Source organism: Halichoeres trimaculatus, unplaced genomic scaffold, assembly GCF_033239565.1.
Source record: "Halichoeres trimaculatus isolate MK-OKI-2021-1 unplaced genomic scaffold, fHalTri1.1 fHalTri1_scaffold_16, whole genome shotgun sequence".
NCBI classification, from domain to species: Eukaryota; Metazoa; Chordata; class Actinopteri; order Labriformes; family Labridae; genus Halichoeres; species Halichoeres trimaculatus.
Genome location: NW_027437194.1, coordinates 20,136,379 through 20,154,392, shown reverse-complemented (window position 1 = coordinate 20,154,392; position 18,014 = coordinate 20,136,379). Strand labels below are relative to the sequence as shown.

Sequence of the window (18,014 nt, the reverse complement as noted above, 5' to 3'; positions counted from 1 at the left end):
ACAGAGCAAAGTAGTAGTTTTGCTTTGTTTTGTTTTGTTATATCTTGAAAAAGTGATTTTCAAGCTCATTGAGGTTTTGGTTAAATAGAGGTTACATAAAAACAAAAAGAAGGAAGTATCACTGACTTTTCATCTTTAGATTGGACAATATGCAACACACCTTAAATTTCTCACATGCCCAATGGGTTGTAGAGCATGGATTTGAGTTTTGAAAAAAACCTCTATACAATGGCTGCATTTGAAGACAAAATGGGTTACCATGGTCGGTCCCATTTTGAAAGCTTCTCTAAACGTTGTCTTCATTTCCTAGACCCAGCAATTTTCTTTGAAGCTGAAACAAAATGCTAAATTCTGCTTGATTATTCGTTTTAGTTTCACCACTATACCAAGATATATAAATGTTTTAAAAAACAAAGTCATTGATCCTTTAATCGGGATTATTTTTGACAAATTGGTTTGTTAGTTACATGGCATTAGTGGTTCCAGATAGTTTGCCACTTTAGCCAGCTAGCTACCCACTGCTTAGAAACTGGAACTGCTGTATGTGTTGTGTACGTTCGATAAGTAATGACTGATGATGTAAACAGAAAACCCTGGGTAGATCAAGCTATATCAATTCAGTTCAGCTTTGCAGCATACTCAGGCTACAAAGGTTGGGTCCTCTGAAAGCTGTAGCTGTCTGATGAGGACAGAGCTATTCTTCATTAAAGAAAAATTACAAGTTAGTGTCACAAATCAGTTGTGTAACAGATAAACACTGCTCTACACTAAAATATAGCCAAATGACGCTTGATGTCCATCTGGACTTGTAGTTATTTATATTTTTATTATTGTTTTTTGTATTTTAAAGATATTTGGAAAATTTTCCTTTAACAAATTTCTGGAACACTCATTAATGTTGGCCAGTAGGTGGCAGTGTTTTATGAAGTAATTTGTTGATGGACAACCAGTCCAATTAAACCATAGACCGTAAAAAAATGGACGTCATCTTGCTCCGCTCAAAGCGAGGTTGCCGCAAAAACTGCCCCCCCTGGTGGCTGGCTGCAGTAGAAGTCAAAAAATCTGTCTCTCCAGTCATTCCAGATGGGCTGTGGTCAAACTTTAAAATATTAATACACCTCATAGAAATGTTTCTCACGTCTGATTGCTGTGGAAATTTGAAGATATTATTTGGCTTCCGTGTATTCAAGATCTCTCTCAAGTTTTGTTTTCATTAGGTTAAAAAAAAGGTTTTACGTTATTTTTAACGATGAGTGACAGCTGCCGTTTTTGTGTATTTTTTTTGTAAAATATTTCGGGTGGTAGAGTCAAGGAGTGATCAGACTCTGAAAGAAAAAAAATATATATTATTTTTGTCACCTGGCTACACTCAGATTTCCCAGAGTCCCTCACAGTCTCTAATGCCTAATGAAAATCACAATGGCTACCAACAGCTGTGCCTGTCACATGGGTATTTTGGCTTCAAAACTGTGCCATGGTAAATGGCGGTGCCACACTGTCAACTCTATATACAGTCTATGGGTCAAACCCACACAGTTGGTAGATAACAGCTTTGGAGTAGCCATCCATTGTAGTGACCAATTCCTTTCTTGGAGTGTGAAATCATTGCTTTAGTTTCATTCATAATTTGAATATCATGACTTATGGTTCAATCTTTTCGTCTCCCAAACCCAGGTGATTCCATTTCCCATGTCCTGTGACATACGGGATGAGTGCTCCTGTCGAGATCCCAACGCCATCGAGAACAGAAAGGATGAACATGTCCACTCCCTGGGGTGACCAACCTGAGCAGGGACCTCTGTTCAGCGTCCCAGAAACCCTTGCATCAACACAACACAGCCAGAGCGGCCGAGGCTGACCCCCCTTCCTCCTCCTCCTCCTCCATCCTCCTTCTCGGCCTCCAGTTTCCTGCACATGCTGCTTAACGGGCATACCTCTCCATCCATACTGAAACCCCAACCAGCTGAAAATACGTCTGCCTCCACATCACAGGAAGACCTAGAATAGAGGCCGGGACTCATGAGACTCCACAGAAAACTTCATTTCTCAGCTTAAAGGAAAGTAACCCTGCAATATCATCATTAAAAAAGAAAACATATATAGAAAAGGGGAAAAAATACAGGAACAGACTTTTTTTCTGAAAGAAAACAAAAAACAAAAACATAACCAAGCCTAGGTAGCATGCCGTCTGTTCAGTTTTGTGCTGGCTTCAGTGTCTATTTTAGTGACCTCACTCTACAATCACGTGATTGAACCAAAGGTAAATCAAAAATGTTCAAGTGGGGGATTGTGTTAGTGTTTAGCAAATACGAAGGAAAGCAAACTTTAAAGGTAACTGTCAGACCTTTTGAAGGCATGTTGAACATCCTTTTAAGAAGTTTGTGCTTACATCATTCCTGCTGTCAAAACTGGTCTGACATTCTGTAATTTCACGTCCTTTTCAGTCAAGTGTTTCTTCATCAGCACATCAGAGGTTATTCCGAGCTTGGTGGGGAATGAGACAGCCATACCGTTAAGTTTCAAACTTTAGATTCAGTGCAAAAGCCAAATTCAAATGCATACACACCACAGAAACATCATCTTGAGATGATTTTATACTTAGAACAATTCAAACATGTTTTAGCATGGCATCTGCTACTGTGTTTGCTGCTATTCACCATCTCCACATCTGGACGTCACTGTCCCCCTTGCTGCTTACAGAACCTCTTCATAGCATCCAGCCGCACTTGCATGTTAGTTCATGATACTTCCAGAGAAACATGTCGATGCACTAATGACTTTTAAAACCCAGAACCTCACTTTAAGTCCCTCGAACTACCCCAGAAAAACACAACATGACCATACATTGACCATGACTTAAAGAATGTTCAAAATCGACAACACCTCACCTCGGGTTGGGGTCGATTTTACTTTCAGTTTGAGCTCCTCCCTCATGGCGCCTGTTACCTCCAGCGCTGATTCAAAAAAACTGGAAATAAAATGATCCCTTCCCTTCTCAGAATGTAGTCAATGCTTGTCAGGAGTCTGTGGCTTTTTTTCCCAGAGTGCACAGTTCTCCACGGCACAGTCTCACAAGAGTACAGAAGTAAAAGGGCTGGATCGAGGCTATGGCTCTTACTCAGAATGACTGCACACACACATAACCCTCCATCTCTCACCTCAAAGTAGTTTGGACTAGCTTAAAAAATGACATTTGGATGTATATGTCAACACAACATAATCGAAAGTCTCTATTATCTCTGAAGTAATCAATCTAACCATAAGTCTGTACTCAAAGTGCACTTCCAATGAGCACTTTTTCCAGTATTGTGAACTTGGGTGTCCATCCCCACCAATAAACTTCTTTAGATTTTATGGCTGCTATAATAGCTTTTTATTTTGTTACTCTTCATTCCAGACACATAAAACACACGTTTTCCTCATGTTCATTAAATAATGAAGGCTGCTTGGCGTATTGGTGTAGATTCTGCTGCTCTTACTTAGCTGCATCCATCATCGCGGTAACAATCGGCCGATGGCACAGTCCCTCTGACTTATAATAGGCTGCTATAGCATTTCCAGATCATTCTAAAGACATCTGTGGACTCGAGATGCTGCACAAGTGGCGAATGAAAGACTAGTTTCATGACATTTTAGTGGAGACAAAACAAAAAAACATGCAGAGAAAGTGTGAAGGTATTATTTTCCACCTTTTTTTTTTTTAAAAGAAAACTATCATAATATTGTTATTATATTTTCTGTATGGGCAGGAGCATTGATTTTTTTTGTTTGTTTGGTTTCATGTATTTCCTTTTTTTTTTTTTTTTTTTACAAAATGTCATATTTAATCAGTGTTTGTATTATTGACCTCAGTTACTGCACTTTTTAGTTTCCATGTAAGAAGAATAAGTATATCTTTAAAAAAAGAAAAAAAAAAGAAAAAAAGTTTAGAAGCTGCTATTGTTCGAATGGTGACCTGAAACAAACTGTATGATATCCAGTCTTTTAACTCCTTGTGTCGCTATTATTAGCTTTCCTGTTGTTGGTTTTATTTATATCTTATTCCTCTGTGACCTTAACTGGCTTTTTGCTTTTGATGTAACCATTGATGTAGGGAGGTATTGTCACTACGAAGCATCCATCCACACAGGTTCCAAAAACCCGCCCCCAAAAATGAGGACACAAATCAATACTTTTTCTTTTCATTATTAATATTTTTTTTTACAAAAATAGCACCAAACCCTTACACACAGAACAAATCCAGACAGTGTTCTTTGTAAGGGTACCAAACATTAATCCACCAATGAGGAAGCCCCAGGCGCCCTGGGACTTTCACAGTTCAAACTCATTGGTGGACATTCATCTACGAAGACATAGTATTTAGGTGCAATTTTTTTCAAATATTTTGCCGTACTTTCTTTTTTGTTTGGTCCTGATGAGTGTATAATACATTGTCTTAGCTTCTGTATGCACATTGTGAAGGATGATCAAATAGTTGGTAAAAAAGGAATGAAAAGCTTTAAATGAAGGAACTCAAGGCTACACCATCTTCAACACTTTCATGGAGCTCATATAGGGATCACCTCACTTGCACCAGTCACATGCAGTACACACGCCAGTGAGGTCACTGGAAAGCCATTCTAGCTGTTCTGATCTGTCTAGATCTAAAAGCATCCGTCTTCTGATCTTTCCTTTTTTTTTAATTTCCAAAAAGTGAGTTACGACTAACCTAGAAATATTCTCCTCCACAATTACTCACACCATCAGTTAATGTCTGGATACCAAAATGACACAGAAAGTCTACAGAATGTGTGCATGTTAACTTGAAAAAAATGTGTTCTCACTATTGGAGAAGGTACCCATAAGCCATATCGAAACAAAGATATTTCTGGGAGGAAGTATAAGATTACGCATTGGATGAGGACATCACCTCTCTACTGTAGTCATCACAGGATCCCTTGCTGTACCTCATGCCTGTAATGTTTGCTGCTTCTATATTTTTGGTATTTTAGTGACATTTTTGCGTCTCATAACAATGGTGTAAATAGTAGAACTATTTATTGAGAGTGTTATACTTTTTTAAGTTATATTTAATGTCCATGTAAGTTATTTTTTACATTGTTCGCATAAACAAAAAAACATCATGGGTTGTGAGTTTTTCTGTCTCTGTCCTCGTCGTCTCGTTGCTCTTTGCTTCGGATCAGAGATGATCAGGAATGCAGAACACTTCAGGCTCACAACCGTGCAAGACCTTATCTCATTGGTCAATAAGTGTAGATGGACACTGCTTGGATCCAATGAGGATTCAACACATGTTCAATGTTACTGAGTGCAGTGTAACTTCTTTTCCCTTTAAAACCAGAATGTAAAGTTTTTTATTTTCTTATTTTTGAAAAATGCACACATTAGCCATATGTTCAAGAGTGAAAGGAGAACCAAGTATACGATGTTCAAGTGCATAAATCCATAGTGTAAGAAATGTTCTTGATTGGCACACAGTGTGTTAGAAGACAAAGAAAGTGGAGGTCAGACAGCAGCTGATGGAGTGCTCATGGACTGAGAGGCTGGAAGTAGAAGGCTGGGCAGGGATGGGTGGGCTGCTTTTCCTGGCCTGTCGAGCTATTTGTCCAGGTGTGAAAATGTGTACTCACAGAGGCTGCCCCTGGGCAAAGGGTGGCCGCCACTGACAGGCAACAAGCCGAGGCCAATGAGTCAGAGTTTCTCCCTGGAGGTGGCAGCCATCCCTCTTTGGGACTCCCAACCTCACCACCCCTCCCTCCTACCTCCACCTCCCCGCTCCTCGACACACTGCCTCATCTGTCACTGTCAGGTAAGCCTGCGCGGGGCTGCCAGGGTCAAGCTGGCTCTGTGAAAACGAAGAGAGGATGTTTGCCCAGCTTATGGAGCCTTTTGAAGTTAGACTGAAGGAACACAGCTCCGCTCACCTCAGAGCCTACGCTTATCACCTAATATGATTTGTCTAGCAGCCTTTTTCTGACAGGCTTTGATACCTCCCCACATTCTCTACCAACAGTCACTCCTTTGTTTCTAATTTAACACCTGGTTGTTGCATTTACTTGTCTAAAAATGGTAGAAACTTTGTAGTGTCAAAGTCATTACGAAGTGATGAGGAGGGAAAGGAGTGTCGTGTTTTTTGCTCAGATCATTGTGGAGAAAAATACTGATGTGCCATCTTGTTGTAAGACATTTTCTTTGTGTATTGTAACACATAAAGTACCTCTCACAGGCCTCTGGTTATAGAATGGTCCACCTATGTCTGTTTCCTAATCTCTCAATAAATAAAAAAGGTGAATTGTCCCTTTTTTCCAAGTGGGAAGTACAAAAAAAGTGTATTTACATATTATATGGATATCTAGTGGTATTACTGCAATGTTTCGTACCCGATTGCTCAACAAATATATTTTAAGATGTAAATAATAATATTATATGATGATTGTATTTGCAAACCATGTACTAACTGTTTGGGAGTAGCTCTTGGATTGATTTTTATCATAACTATATACAAAGAGAAGAACCGTGAATATGTTGTGCATTGTGTCAAAGTATCACCTGCAAGATGGAAAAAAGACTAAAAAAAAAAAAAGACAAAGAAAAGAAAAAAAAAAGATCTGTGATGCTTTACCACACCACTCGCTGTCAGCATTTATTTGTTCATAATGGCTTAGTACAAGCACTGTTGTCAATTGTCTAAACCATGAATTTATCCATCATAAAGAGTCATAAATTATTTATTTGTTGCCAGGGTGAATAAAATCATAACAGTCATTTCTGGGTCTTCGGAGTCTGTTGAACTCAAAACTGATCTTTTTGGGGGAGTTTGTTTCAAAATTGTCTGGCACCAAGCGACAGCTTTCGTTCTTCCTCACTCCATACTGTATAATGTCGAGTCTTAACCCAACGCCTTTGTGTTTGCTGAGGATTTCACCAACACTGTAAAGGTAGCCATCGGACTCAGAAGTCCTTCCCTCCCTCTGATGGCCTCCTCCTCCTCCTCCTCCTCCTCCTCCTCCTCCTCTCTTTCTCTTTTGGTTCTTATACAGTATGCACTTTTTCAGGCACATATACAACACATTGGACTTTTTTATGTTACAGTTGATGTTTCTCTCTTGTTTTTCACAGTTGCAATTATATATATTTTTGGTGCTCTGGTACATGGTAAAACATGTCTGATGTGTACTATATTTTCATAAGGAAGAGTCATAAAGATGAGTATCATGTTCATTTTGCTGTCATTTATTGTGTAGAAATAAAACACTGGTTAAAGTGAACATCAACTGGTGAGTGTGGTCACTTCTTTCAAAGTGTTGCTTTTTTATATCCTGTATAAAATGTGTGGGGGGGAAAAAACGCATGAAAGATCCTAAGTGACCCTTTCAAAATAAAATGCATTAACATGGTTATAAAAGATTAATCTTTCTCAAGCTTTAAGATACATTGGCATCCAGATTTGAGAGCTGTTCCTGGCACACCAATGACGTTAATGGCCTAATTTGTGAGAATGAACATCAAGCTACTGATTTTAAAAGTGCAGTTAATGTTGCATGACTTGAAGGGGAAACTGGATCTGAGCTTGAAGGAAAAGTTTTGTCAAAGGAGATGGAAAAGAAAATGCTTCCCAGCAGCTCACATGCAGAGAGGCATAGCCACCTTCAGCTAATGACAGAAATTAGAGTAATTCATAGGGGATAGCTGTCAGTTAGTTCACTGACTGATTTCCTCTCTTTCCAGCTCTGTGTAAATATTTGTCAGCTGGTAAATTGGGTAAGACCTGGGAAATAACAGTGCTCCTACAGCTGGTAAGTTCAAATCTGATTGCAGTTATTTTCATCTGAGTCTCATTTCAACATTTTGCCATTGTGCCAGATAATTCTGATCAAAATACTGCTGCAATATTGTGCAACTTCATGGTAGTGGTTTGTACCCAGGGGACTCCCCTCTGTTGTGTCAGCTCAGGATAAGCATATGAACCATGTGCACCACCGTCAGCTGATCAAAACCATGATAAATGGAGTTTGACCTCTTCTTGAGATAGATCGTTGGAGTCACTGCCATACTACTCTCTTTGCTGCTGCATGACGGAGTTGACGGCCTGAGGTTTTAACATTACATTTAAATTGGAATACTGGTGGAAAAATGCTGAAAATTCTTGAGCAATAAAACCCATAACTACATGAACCAACATGTTGGCATTTTAATGTAGTGTACAACTCAATGTACATCAAGTATGTGCCAAAAACACAGCCTTAAATGGAGCTAAAAGCTAATGTCAGCATGCATATATGCTCTCAAAGATATTCCTATTAGGGTTAATGTTAGGTTTGGGGTAAGAGCGTTGTTCTGAGTTAGGGTTTCAAACATAGATTCATACATTACAAATCTCACAAAAGTTATAATAAGAAGGGAGCAGTGACTGTCAAACATATCACCTTCTGTATGTGTTCACATGTTGTGTCACATGTGTTCACCACGCCACTCTGGAGTGGTGCTACAAACCATGTGCTAATGACTTCACAATGTATCCTAAAAAGTAAGTGAGATGCTCAGTTCATGTAGACTGTTAGCTAGCTTCTTGGCTAGATTAATAAGATGCACTCTATATGATTACAGTTGTTTCAGAAACTCATATTAATATGTGAAACAATGGTAACATGAAGCACATTATATAAATAAAAAATGGATGTCATACATAAAATATTTATTTTTCCCATGTTTGGAAACTTGTGGCTTAAAGTTTAAAATGGAATAGTTTTAAAAGTACAATTGCAATTGGGAATGTATATGTTTCAATTGTATGTATGTATGTATGTATGTATGTATGTATGTATGTATGTATGTATGTATGTATGTATGTATGGAAAAGATGACATATAGATGGATATAAAGATGGATGTATTTATTGATGTTTTTATGAATGTTTATATATATGTATATAAGTATATAAGTATTATAGCATTTGTATTTACGTGTATGTATATGTATTTATAAATGTTTGGATATGTATATAGATTGCATATGTATGTATGTATGTATGTTATACAGTTTGTCCTTTTACTAGCTTGCATTGATTGCTTGTTGACATTTTACTTTGCTAGTTTTTGCTAGCTGGCTTTTTCACCTGCCGGCAAACATTTTCCATTTTAGGGGTAAATTCATGGTTGTTTGATATATCCTTTTGCCAACAAACATTTCCTTTTATTTCCTCGGTAGGAACTAGACTTCTACATGACGATTAGATTTTACTTTCCTTTAACTAAATGCTTCACAGCTTCTGAACATTAATGTTGTCTAACTTTGTATAAAACCTTAACAATGAAGACAGTTGAAAGAGAAAAGCCCAGGTTTTATATACATATTTAATATTTCACATTCTTCAGAAAAGACAATCAAATCCACTTAATAATACATATGTTTCCTTTTGACCATTTAAAATTTACAATATAATAATTTATTATTACAATTTGTATAACATGACATGAAAGTATTGAAAAAACGCATTTTTTATATCTTCATCAAAACAATATCCATGGCTTTAAAGATATGACATTGGACTGAAAAATACGATTCCCCACAACCAACCTGACTGAACCTTACAGTGGCAGATGGTACGACATACATTTTTTTGGACACCTTGAAATCTTGATTGCGGCATAATTTCACAAGAAGAATGTATGTCTGGGTTGTGAGGGAAAAACTCATCAGTTATATCTCGTTGTGACCACATACACAACCCTGTCCTCCAAGGACTGTCAGGTCTGCTACTGCTTTCTCTATTTGTGAAATACTTACAGAACCCAACCAGCACAATGGGGTCTTGCATAAACCACTTAGTCTAGCCGTAGCATTTCATTTCTTTTTATTTTTTAAGTTGTCACACTTTTATGATAGGTATAACTATAAAATTAAACAAATCTTAATGCATTTTCAAAGAAGTATGGGACAAAAGCAATGAGTCCCATCTTAGGTGCATAATCCACGGCTTTCAGGTCCATTTATCAATCTGGGAAATAAATGTTAATCTATACTACTATTTGCTTTAAGTAACAGGTATTGGTAAGACAAGTGAAGACAAAAGGTTCCTCAAATTTTAGCTCTGAAATCAGTATTTTATGAAAGCTTATGAATGAATCTGCCATTCTGTCTTTGCATAATTTAAACAGGCTCTTGATGCCATTTCTCAATCCTGTTACAAAGCCTTGCTATCCCAGTTGAATCTAGCATTCAAAAGTAGCACAAGCTTACTATATAGTTCTCTCTCTGGCTTTAAGTTCATGAAGCAAACCTCTATTTTTTTAAAAGTGAGTATGAAAACATGAACGTGACTTTCAGATGGCTTCAACACGCTTTAACTTCTCCTTTCAACTGAAACGAGTAAAGGCAAATAAGTTATGCTGTGGATTTTTCCTTTTTTCTCTCTTTTAAAGTGTTCCAGATAAGCTTTAAAGCACCAAAAAGGAACTACAATATTACATTCAAAGTATTCAAGCCAACCAGTTTTTGTCTTGGCTCAATGGTATTTTACACGTTCACACTGCAGTTTCTCATTGATATGTGCAATCACTGGCATTTTGCAGTTGAGAAATATGCTTGCTCAAGTTTTTTTTAATTTCTTCTTTTGTCTCATAGTAAAGGTAGGCCACAGAAAAATAGTTTTTTTCAGTAGCTTTAGTACAATGTCCAGTGAGTTCTGAGGTTTTCTAGGCTCTCCTGGCTTCTGAAATCCACCGGTCACTTGAGAGACACCTGCTGCAGAGGTCGACGAGGTACATCAGTCAGTGATGTCACTATGCAGAGGGGAAAAAAAACACCACACTGCTTCTCCCCAAACTCCTGTCTCATCGGAGTTTGGTGTTGCTGTATGTGTTGCGCTGTACAGAAATCAGCTTTTCCATACACGTAGTGCGTCTTTCATGTAAGGAGCCGTGCCACGTGTTGCTGGGAGGTCGGCCCTCTTCACTCCGGCAGTAGACGTATGCCATGGTGTCAGTGCGGCTCTGGATGTGGGTGCTGCGCAGGAGGGACCGGCAGTAGTGGCTTATCTTCTCCACCCGATTAAGTATCAGGTTGGCTTTTCTGTTGAAGGAAAAACAAAGACACCAAATCAGTCACATTGAATCAGAAATGTTGTTCAGTCGATAACATCAGCACTCATCATTGCCTTTACCGCTTATCTTTCCAGGAAAAAGGGAAAATGACTGCAACGTATCTTGGATAGCTTTGCTTACTGGCTAACACCCAGCTTACATCCACTGTTGAAAGTTAGCATATATATATATATATATATATATATATATATATATATATATATACATATATATATATATATATATATGCTAGCTTGCATTCTTGATTACTTGTATAAATTTACTTTTCCCTAATTTTTGCTAGCTAGCATTTTCTCTATTTCTGTCTTGTGTCATTGATTGCTAAGCAGCCCCCCTTTCCCTAGTTTTGCTATCCTGGTTTTCCCTTTGCTAGTTTGCATTCTTGTTTACGTTTTAACATTTGTCCTTAACCTCTTTTTTCCTGAAATAGCTGGCCTTTCCCTTACCTCGGTTGAATGTTCCGTTGCTTGTTGACAGCTCCCCTTTCCCTAATTGTTGCCAGCAAACATTTCCTTCTAACAACTTGAACTTAAGATTGCCTTTTTTTTCTTTTTTCTTTTTTTTTGCGAACTAGTATTTCCCTTAATCCCTTGCATTCTTGATGGTTGTTTAAATTTTCTTTATTCCCTAGTTTTTACAAGCTAGCATTTACCTTTACTAGCTTGTAGTTTTGACTGATTTTTGGCTTTTATCTTTGCTATTTTTGCTAGCTAGCACTAAACAAACACTTGCAAGCAAATCATCTCTTTACAAACACAGATTCTTGGTTTGTTTACACTACCTACTGCTAGTTTTTACCAGATAACTTTTCCCCTTATCGACTAATATTGATGTTTGCTTAATATAACTTTGCTTTTCTCTAGCTTACAGAGTTTATCTTTACACTACTTCCATATGTAATGCTATCACAAGACATGTTAGCTTGGAAAAGAATGAATTTAAGATAAAGCATTTTCAATATGTTGTTTTAATTTGAGAGGCAGTACAAGTCTACAGTGGTTTAGTTAAGTGATAAAGGGGTGAATATGACAAGAACGACGTGAGATCGATGCCTCATGTTGATAAATAAAGAGGGATAACTGAAAAACTTGGGTACACTGCATTGATTTCATCAAAAAGCAAAAGCATCAATGCTCAATGTTCCCAAAGCTGAGAGTAGAATCTCTCCTGTCACTCTGATAGGCCTGCCAGTCTTGGTCAAAAAAACACGACACAGGCAATTGCATTTTGACAAACGCTTCACCAGAGGCTGCTGTCTAGGGTGAGTAAAACTAAGAATTTTGTCTCCAGGTCTGGAGTCTGGAGCTGCTGTTTACAACATGAAAGAGCCATATGTCTGGTCACCTTTAATTTAGAAAAGATGCCTCACAGCACAAACACACAAACAGACACTCACACAAATGCAACTTCTCTGTACCTGCAAAACAGACACCGACAATGCAGGCATTCAAGGTCGTTAAGCTCCTATGGACGCAAAAACGAGGAAAACACACGTGGAGAAGGGGTGAAATTCCATTTGTTTTGAAAGGCAGTGTCTGCTGAGCATCAACATCTGTCTTTAGTTAAGCCGGGAGTACAGACATCCTTTTCACTTATTTGCCGAAAAAGGGGGGCAAACATTTTCTCATTTCCCTTGAATTCTTACATGTGAAACAACAGAATACCAAAACACTTAATCAAGGGAGCCTTGTAAGCACATTAGCGAGGAACAAATTAAAAACATAAATATAATTCATAATGAAAAACAAAACTACCAAGAAAAAGGGCGCTTAAGATATTATCCCTGGGTAAACTGTCTGGGTGCAGCTGAGGCAAAGATTTGGTCTCATGAGATTTAGGTTAGTGAGTCTGAAGTGATTGACTTTGACACAATCAAGGGTGCAAAGGATTACAGTTTATGGAGTTTAAAACAACACTTTAAATAGAAAAGTACACAGCAGAGAAAGATAATAGCTGAGTTTACAGTAAAGGTAGAAAAATATCACGATCACAGCATGTACAGAGGACTACGTAGTTGTGGAAAGAGCAAGTTTTTCCTTTCCTTCCTTTCTTGCTTTTTTCGTTTTCTCCTTTTTTTTTAACAGTGCTGGTGGACATTTGGGGGCTCCTGGAATTCTCGGCTCCAGGAGGGAGCGCTGACTGTGCTTACGTTTCACTTGGCCATTCTGTTACCTTTTAAAAGGCACCACCAATAGAGCCTGCTTGTAAATTACCCCAACGAGGCTCAACCCTGCCAACTTCAGGCAGTAAATAATCCGTGCTCGCTCATCCAACCCCCCCTCCTCCATCCCATCCAACCTCCATCACAACTGCCCACACACAAACACACCAACCGACCACCCCAATTCCTCATATCAAGTCCCAATAGCTAAACACGTGCCTCCCACCTCATTTGCCAATCAGAGAGAAGCATAATCCATCACTTCAGACCAGTTATCCCAGGATTATTATATTCTCATCTATTGCTTAAAAAAGAACAGACAAAAACATTTTGGCTTTAACTCAAGATCTTCTGTTGCTATCATCAACTTCCTCGTTGCGCATTTTTTAAAAAGTTTCCCTAGTCTACAACTTGTTATAGGATATCAGTGTGGGGTGGGGGGGGGGTCCCTGCAAGGCAGGTGATGTCAAGGTGGAGCATTGAGGATGAAGACTTTTTTTTTTTTTTTTTTAAAGAAAGAACAGGAAATGGAGCTGGAAGTGGAGTTGGTGTTAGCTGCCTGTCAAATTGAGTGTTTTCCTTGGCTGTCAGACTCTGTTTTGGCATCACCATGGTAATGCGAGGAGTGCATGTAACCCCACAGTTTTCACGGTGACCTTGCCCACTTGCTTTCCCAGTAGAAGCGCGATGGGAAAGGGGTGCAAAAAAAAAAAAAAAAGAAGGGGGTGGGGAGGGGGTGTAATTGTGCAATGCCGCTCCAGCTCAGAGGGGGTGCAGACTAGGCAGTGAAAAATGGCTCAATGGTTTGAATCTGGCAGCACCAGTTCAGACAGCTTTGGCTTTAATTACGTAAGAAACCTCAGAGTGACTGTAAGTGATCCTACACGACAAAACAATGTCAGAGAAGAAACTGAGGGATAAACAGTTGCAGGCTGAAAATATCAACAGTCAGATGTTATATACTTTTGGGAGAAATGTGAAGCATCTCTGCTTCCTGATCTTCTCACCTGGGGCCCAGCTCATCCTCACTGCGCCACACAAAGTCTCCAAACTTCTCGTAGTGGGAGTTGTAGTGATGCTGGACTCTGTATAGAAGCGGAGGCGAGATCTCCATCAGAGTGTTGTAGGCCATCTGCTGCTCCTTCCCGCTGGTGTAGCCATTGTACAGGTTGTACACCTTGTCTGCTATCTCTGTCAGAAATGAAGCCACAGAGGAGAGTGGGGGAGAAAAAGATGGTGAAAATAAACCAAACAGAGGCTCGGAAATTCTGACTTCTACACCTTAATACAGGTTAAGCTTCACATATACCAGATTATGAATTTCCCAAAATGAAACTTGACTTTGTTTTTTATCTGGCCTGCTCTGCCTGGTGAACTCCTTGTGATTAGTGAACTGAATCTGGCATGTTAAATTTCAGGAGTGTTCTTATACGTTCAAGCACGGCTTGTTTGTTGGTAACCAAAAAAAGTAATTGTAACCTGGGATTTTATATGAAACTTCTTGACCCTATGAGACCAGAAAATAAATCTCACAAAATGAAACGTTGAAGATTCTGGTCTAGCAATACACCCTCAAACGAGTCAACAATGAAAATGAAGTGATCCTGCAAGAGATGTGAAAAGTGTGGGGATAAAAATAGCAAAAGAAAGTACAGCAGGAAGAAATCAAAGGTGAGTGTACCTTCAGCTCGGCTGTCATCCACCATCGGACAAGATGTTCGTACAGAGACGAAGCTCGGCTCAGACTGGCTGCCCCTGCTGTCCACTGCATGCAGTGTGAACCTGAAATTAAGAAGTGAGTGGTTATTGTTTGTTTTCCATAATTCAAGATCAGGCAACTTAAAAAAAAAAGTTATTAAACATGGGTAGATATTTCACAGCACTTAAACATAGAGAAAGAATAGATAGTAGATATTCAAAAAATATAAATATATTATTTTACAGATTATGAAAAGTGTCCTCCAAAAAAGGGAGCCAGGGGATTATGGGATATAAATAGATTATACACCAGTGAGGAGAAAAAGAGCATATGGTCTGACTCCAAGAACTCCAAAAGGACAAAGTTCCTCCCTGGGAAAATGCCAAACATCAGAAATTTTTGGGTTCCATGACACACTTCAGGGCCGCTCAGTATCCTGATAAGATACACCAGTGAACAGTTCAAGACAGTGCAATAGGAGAAAGGACATACAGGGAAAATGTAACGCATCAAGGGCTGTAGGGCCACACAGCTGGGAAGAGAAAACATATGACCTTTCCATGTCCTTTTGAAAATGCCAATGTGTGTACTCCTGAGTAAGAACAAGCACAGGGAGCAAGTGTGGTTCAGATTTACATCAATATCCTTGCAGCAGCGATGCCACTCTAATGAACATGTACTGTTATTTGACACAGGTGTCTTAATTATGGTTGAACTTTTAACTTGCAGCGACAGCTCTTCAGACCGTAACAGGAACCACACCAACACAAACAAACTCCACACTTACCAACCTATGAGTTTCCTGGATCACACAGCTTAAATCCAAGAGGTAAACAAAAGTATGGAGGAGAAAAGGCCCTGGTGTAAAATTAGCGCCAATGTTTCTTCAGTTTAACTTGCTTTTAAAATTAAGGTTCTTAACACTTTTAGTGTCTGAAGCTGGAACTAGCTCTACAACCCTGCCTTTTGATATTATGTTGCAGCCAAAAATCAGAAACATTTTCTCTCATGGTGAAGCTAATGTAGGTAAGAGGAAGGTACGAGTATTTTCAGCCTTCTTTCTCATAAATATCAAGCAGTCAGTTCATTAGCTTATTTAGCACTAGCCAAAAAAGAAAGAAAAAAAATGTATACAAAAGAGCAACAACTTAAAAATACACAACGGATTGGAAACAAGAAAGAACTGAGAAGGTATTTTAGTAGCATGTTTCAGGGTCCTGATGCTTTGTAAGCTAGTATGCCAACCCCGTTGCATATTTTTCAACTTTAAGATTTTGTCGCAGCATCAAAGCAACACAGTTTAAAGAAATGTACCTTTCAAGAAATCACATCTAGTTAAATAGAAGGTTCACAAAGTAAAAAGCAACAAGAGTAGGTTCAGTGAAGATACCGTTCCTTGCCAGAAAATAATCCTGCCAACAGCATAGACCTAGCCAAGGGTTAGCCAACTGAAAGCCAGAAGGTCAATGGAAAAAGCTAGCCTCACAGTGGCTTATAGGAAAAAACAAAATAAAACATAAAAAGTGTCCAAAAAAAGAGCATTAGAGTTAATATTTTACCAGACCAACAACAAAGATAGCAGAAAGTATGTTGACTAGCTTGGGAATAGTCTTTGTTATGTCTCATAAAGGCGTCAACAGTTTTTGATTTTTGTACATGATTCAAAAAGTGCTACAATGCCCAATTTCAAGCTTTGGTGAGGATGAAAGATTGTTTGTTAGCTTCTGAGCAGCCAAGCTAGCTTTATAAAAAAAATTTTTCAATGTTTTTTTTTTAGTCTCTGCATTTAAGCTAGCTAACCTACTGCTAGCTGTAGCTCTTGTGAAAAAGTATAAATATTAACAAACAATTCTCTGCCCAAAAGCACAGAGTGGTTATCCAAACACACAAACTTAACAACGTTCCTGCAAATCCCATGAGCCTTTTTTTCCCATCAAGGAAGGAGACAGAAATCAGGTATGATTCAGAAAATGTGGCAAGCATCCTTTGGACCCCATGCGTTGTTTCTCTGGCTGCAGGCAAAGTTTAGCAGAAAAGTGAATCTAGTGTTGAGAAATGTTTGTAAGTAGTTACGAAAAACTGTAAGCTTTCAGCAACATTTCCACAGAGCTACCACTGTAAAAACAACAGAACGACAGAGTGGAAACCACAAAACACAGCAAGACAAAATGAACCACTGAGATGGCATTCCAGTGCCAAACACTTAAAAAAAGGTCCACGAAAATAAAGAAATTAGTATATTATTGTTTTGAAAGTGCTTGCTTTTCTTCCTAAACTCATTTGCTTCTTTTTCAGACAATGTCTTTTGAGGGCTGTCCCAATGCTGTCAAAAGATTGTGTTATTTGTAACATGACCTGTTTGGACATAGCTAGCATAGTTTGTCTGGTCTTGTTATTCAGCGGGGTACATGCGGTATTCCCCAAGAACCTCACAAGAGACGCGAGGGCCTCACTGGCTCCTCTGCCCAGCAAAACAATGCCTGCATGTAGCAGTCACACTGTTTAAATTATGTGGCCACATAACGTGCGGATGGATACAATGAGGTGGGAGAGGAGGGAAGAAGGGGTGGGAGGATGACGAAGCGGGAGTTTTATCAAGGCAATTTGTTAAAAGTTTTTGTTTGTGACCCAGGATGTGAGCATTCCAGCCTTTTACTGCTGTTTTTTGGTGGTTTAAATGGTTGGCATCAGTGACAGGTACTGTTTCCCCTTCCACAGCCCTTACAAGCAATTACAAGACCATTATGTACTGTAATAAAGCTGTTACTGCCAGGAGATTAAGCCTCTCTATGAGTCACCTTTGCAGATCTGTATTTTATTTGGGTAAAAGTGGGAAAACAACTGTAAAAAGAAATCTGTCATGATACAGACAATGTACACCAAATCTCAGATGGCTTGACGGCATGGAGTGCGCCTTGATGGGAACTTCTCGAAATTTCAGGTGTAGTCATGTGTTTGCTATAAGCGACCTAATGCCTTCTGTATCTAGTATCTAGTGTCATGGTTTGGTTTTGGATTTGTGTTTTGTGTATTTTTGGAAAATTTGGGGTTT

The 18,014-nt window shown here is 38.8% G+C and overlaps 2 protein-coding genes across 2 annotated transcripts in view; one reads left to right on the top strand and one right to left on the bottom strand.

The window, feature by feature from the left end:
- pappaa (pregnancy-associated plasma protein A, pappalysin 1a) overlaps window positions 1-4,201 on the top strand; it is a 121,639-nt gene extending 117,438 nt beyond the window's left edge. Inside the window, exon 22 of the mRNA XM_074690474.1 lies at window positions 1,675-4,201. Within this exon, the coding sequence (XP_074546575.1) occupies window positions 1,675-1,779 (105 nt within the window). The 3' untranslated portion in view covers window positions 1,780-4,201. The remainder of the gene's footprint in view (window positions 1-1,674) is intronic.
- Window positions 4,202-9,340: 5,139 nt separating this feature from the next.
- The window catches only part of astn2 (astrotactin 2), a 401,766-nt gene continuing 393,092 nt past the window's right edge, over window positions 9,341-18,014 (bottom strand). The window contains exons 21-23 of the mRNA XM_074689759.1: window positions 14,945-15,045; window positions 14,271-14,454; window positions 9,341-11,070 (exon numbers count right to left, since the gene is read on the bottom strand). Of these exons, the coding sequence (XP_074545860.1) occupies window positions 10,833-11,070; window positions 14,271-14,454; window positions 14,945-15,045 (523 nt within the window). The 3' untranslated portion in view covers window positions 9,341-10,832. The remainder of the gene's footprint in view (window positions 11,071-14,270; window positions 14,455-14,944; window positions 15,046-18,014) is intronic.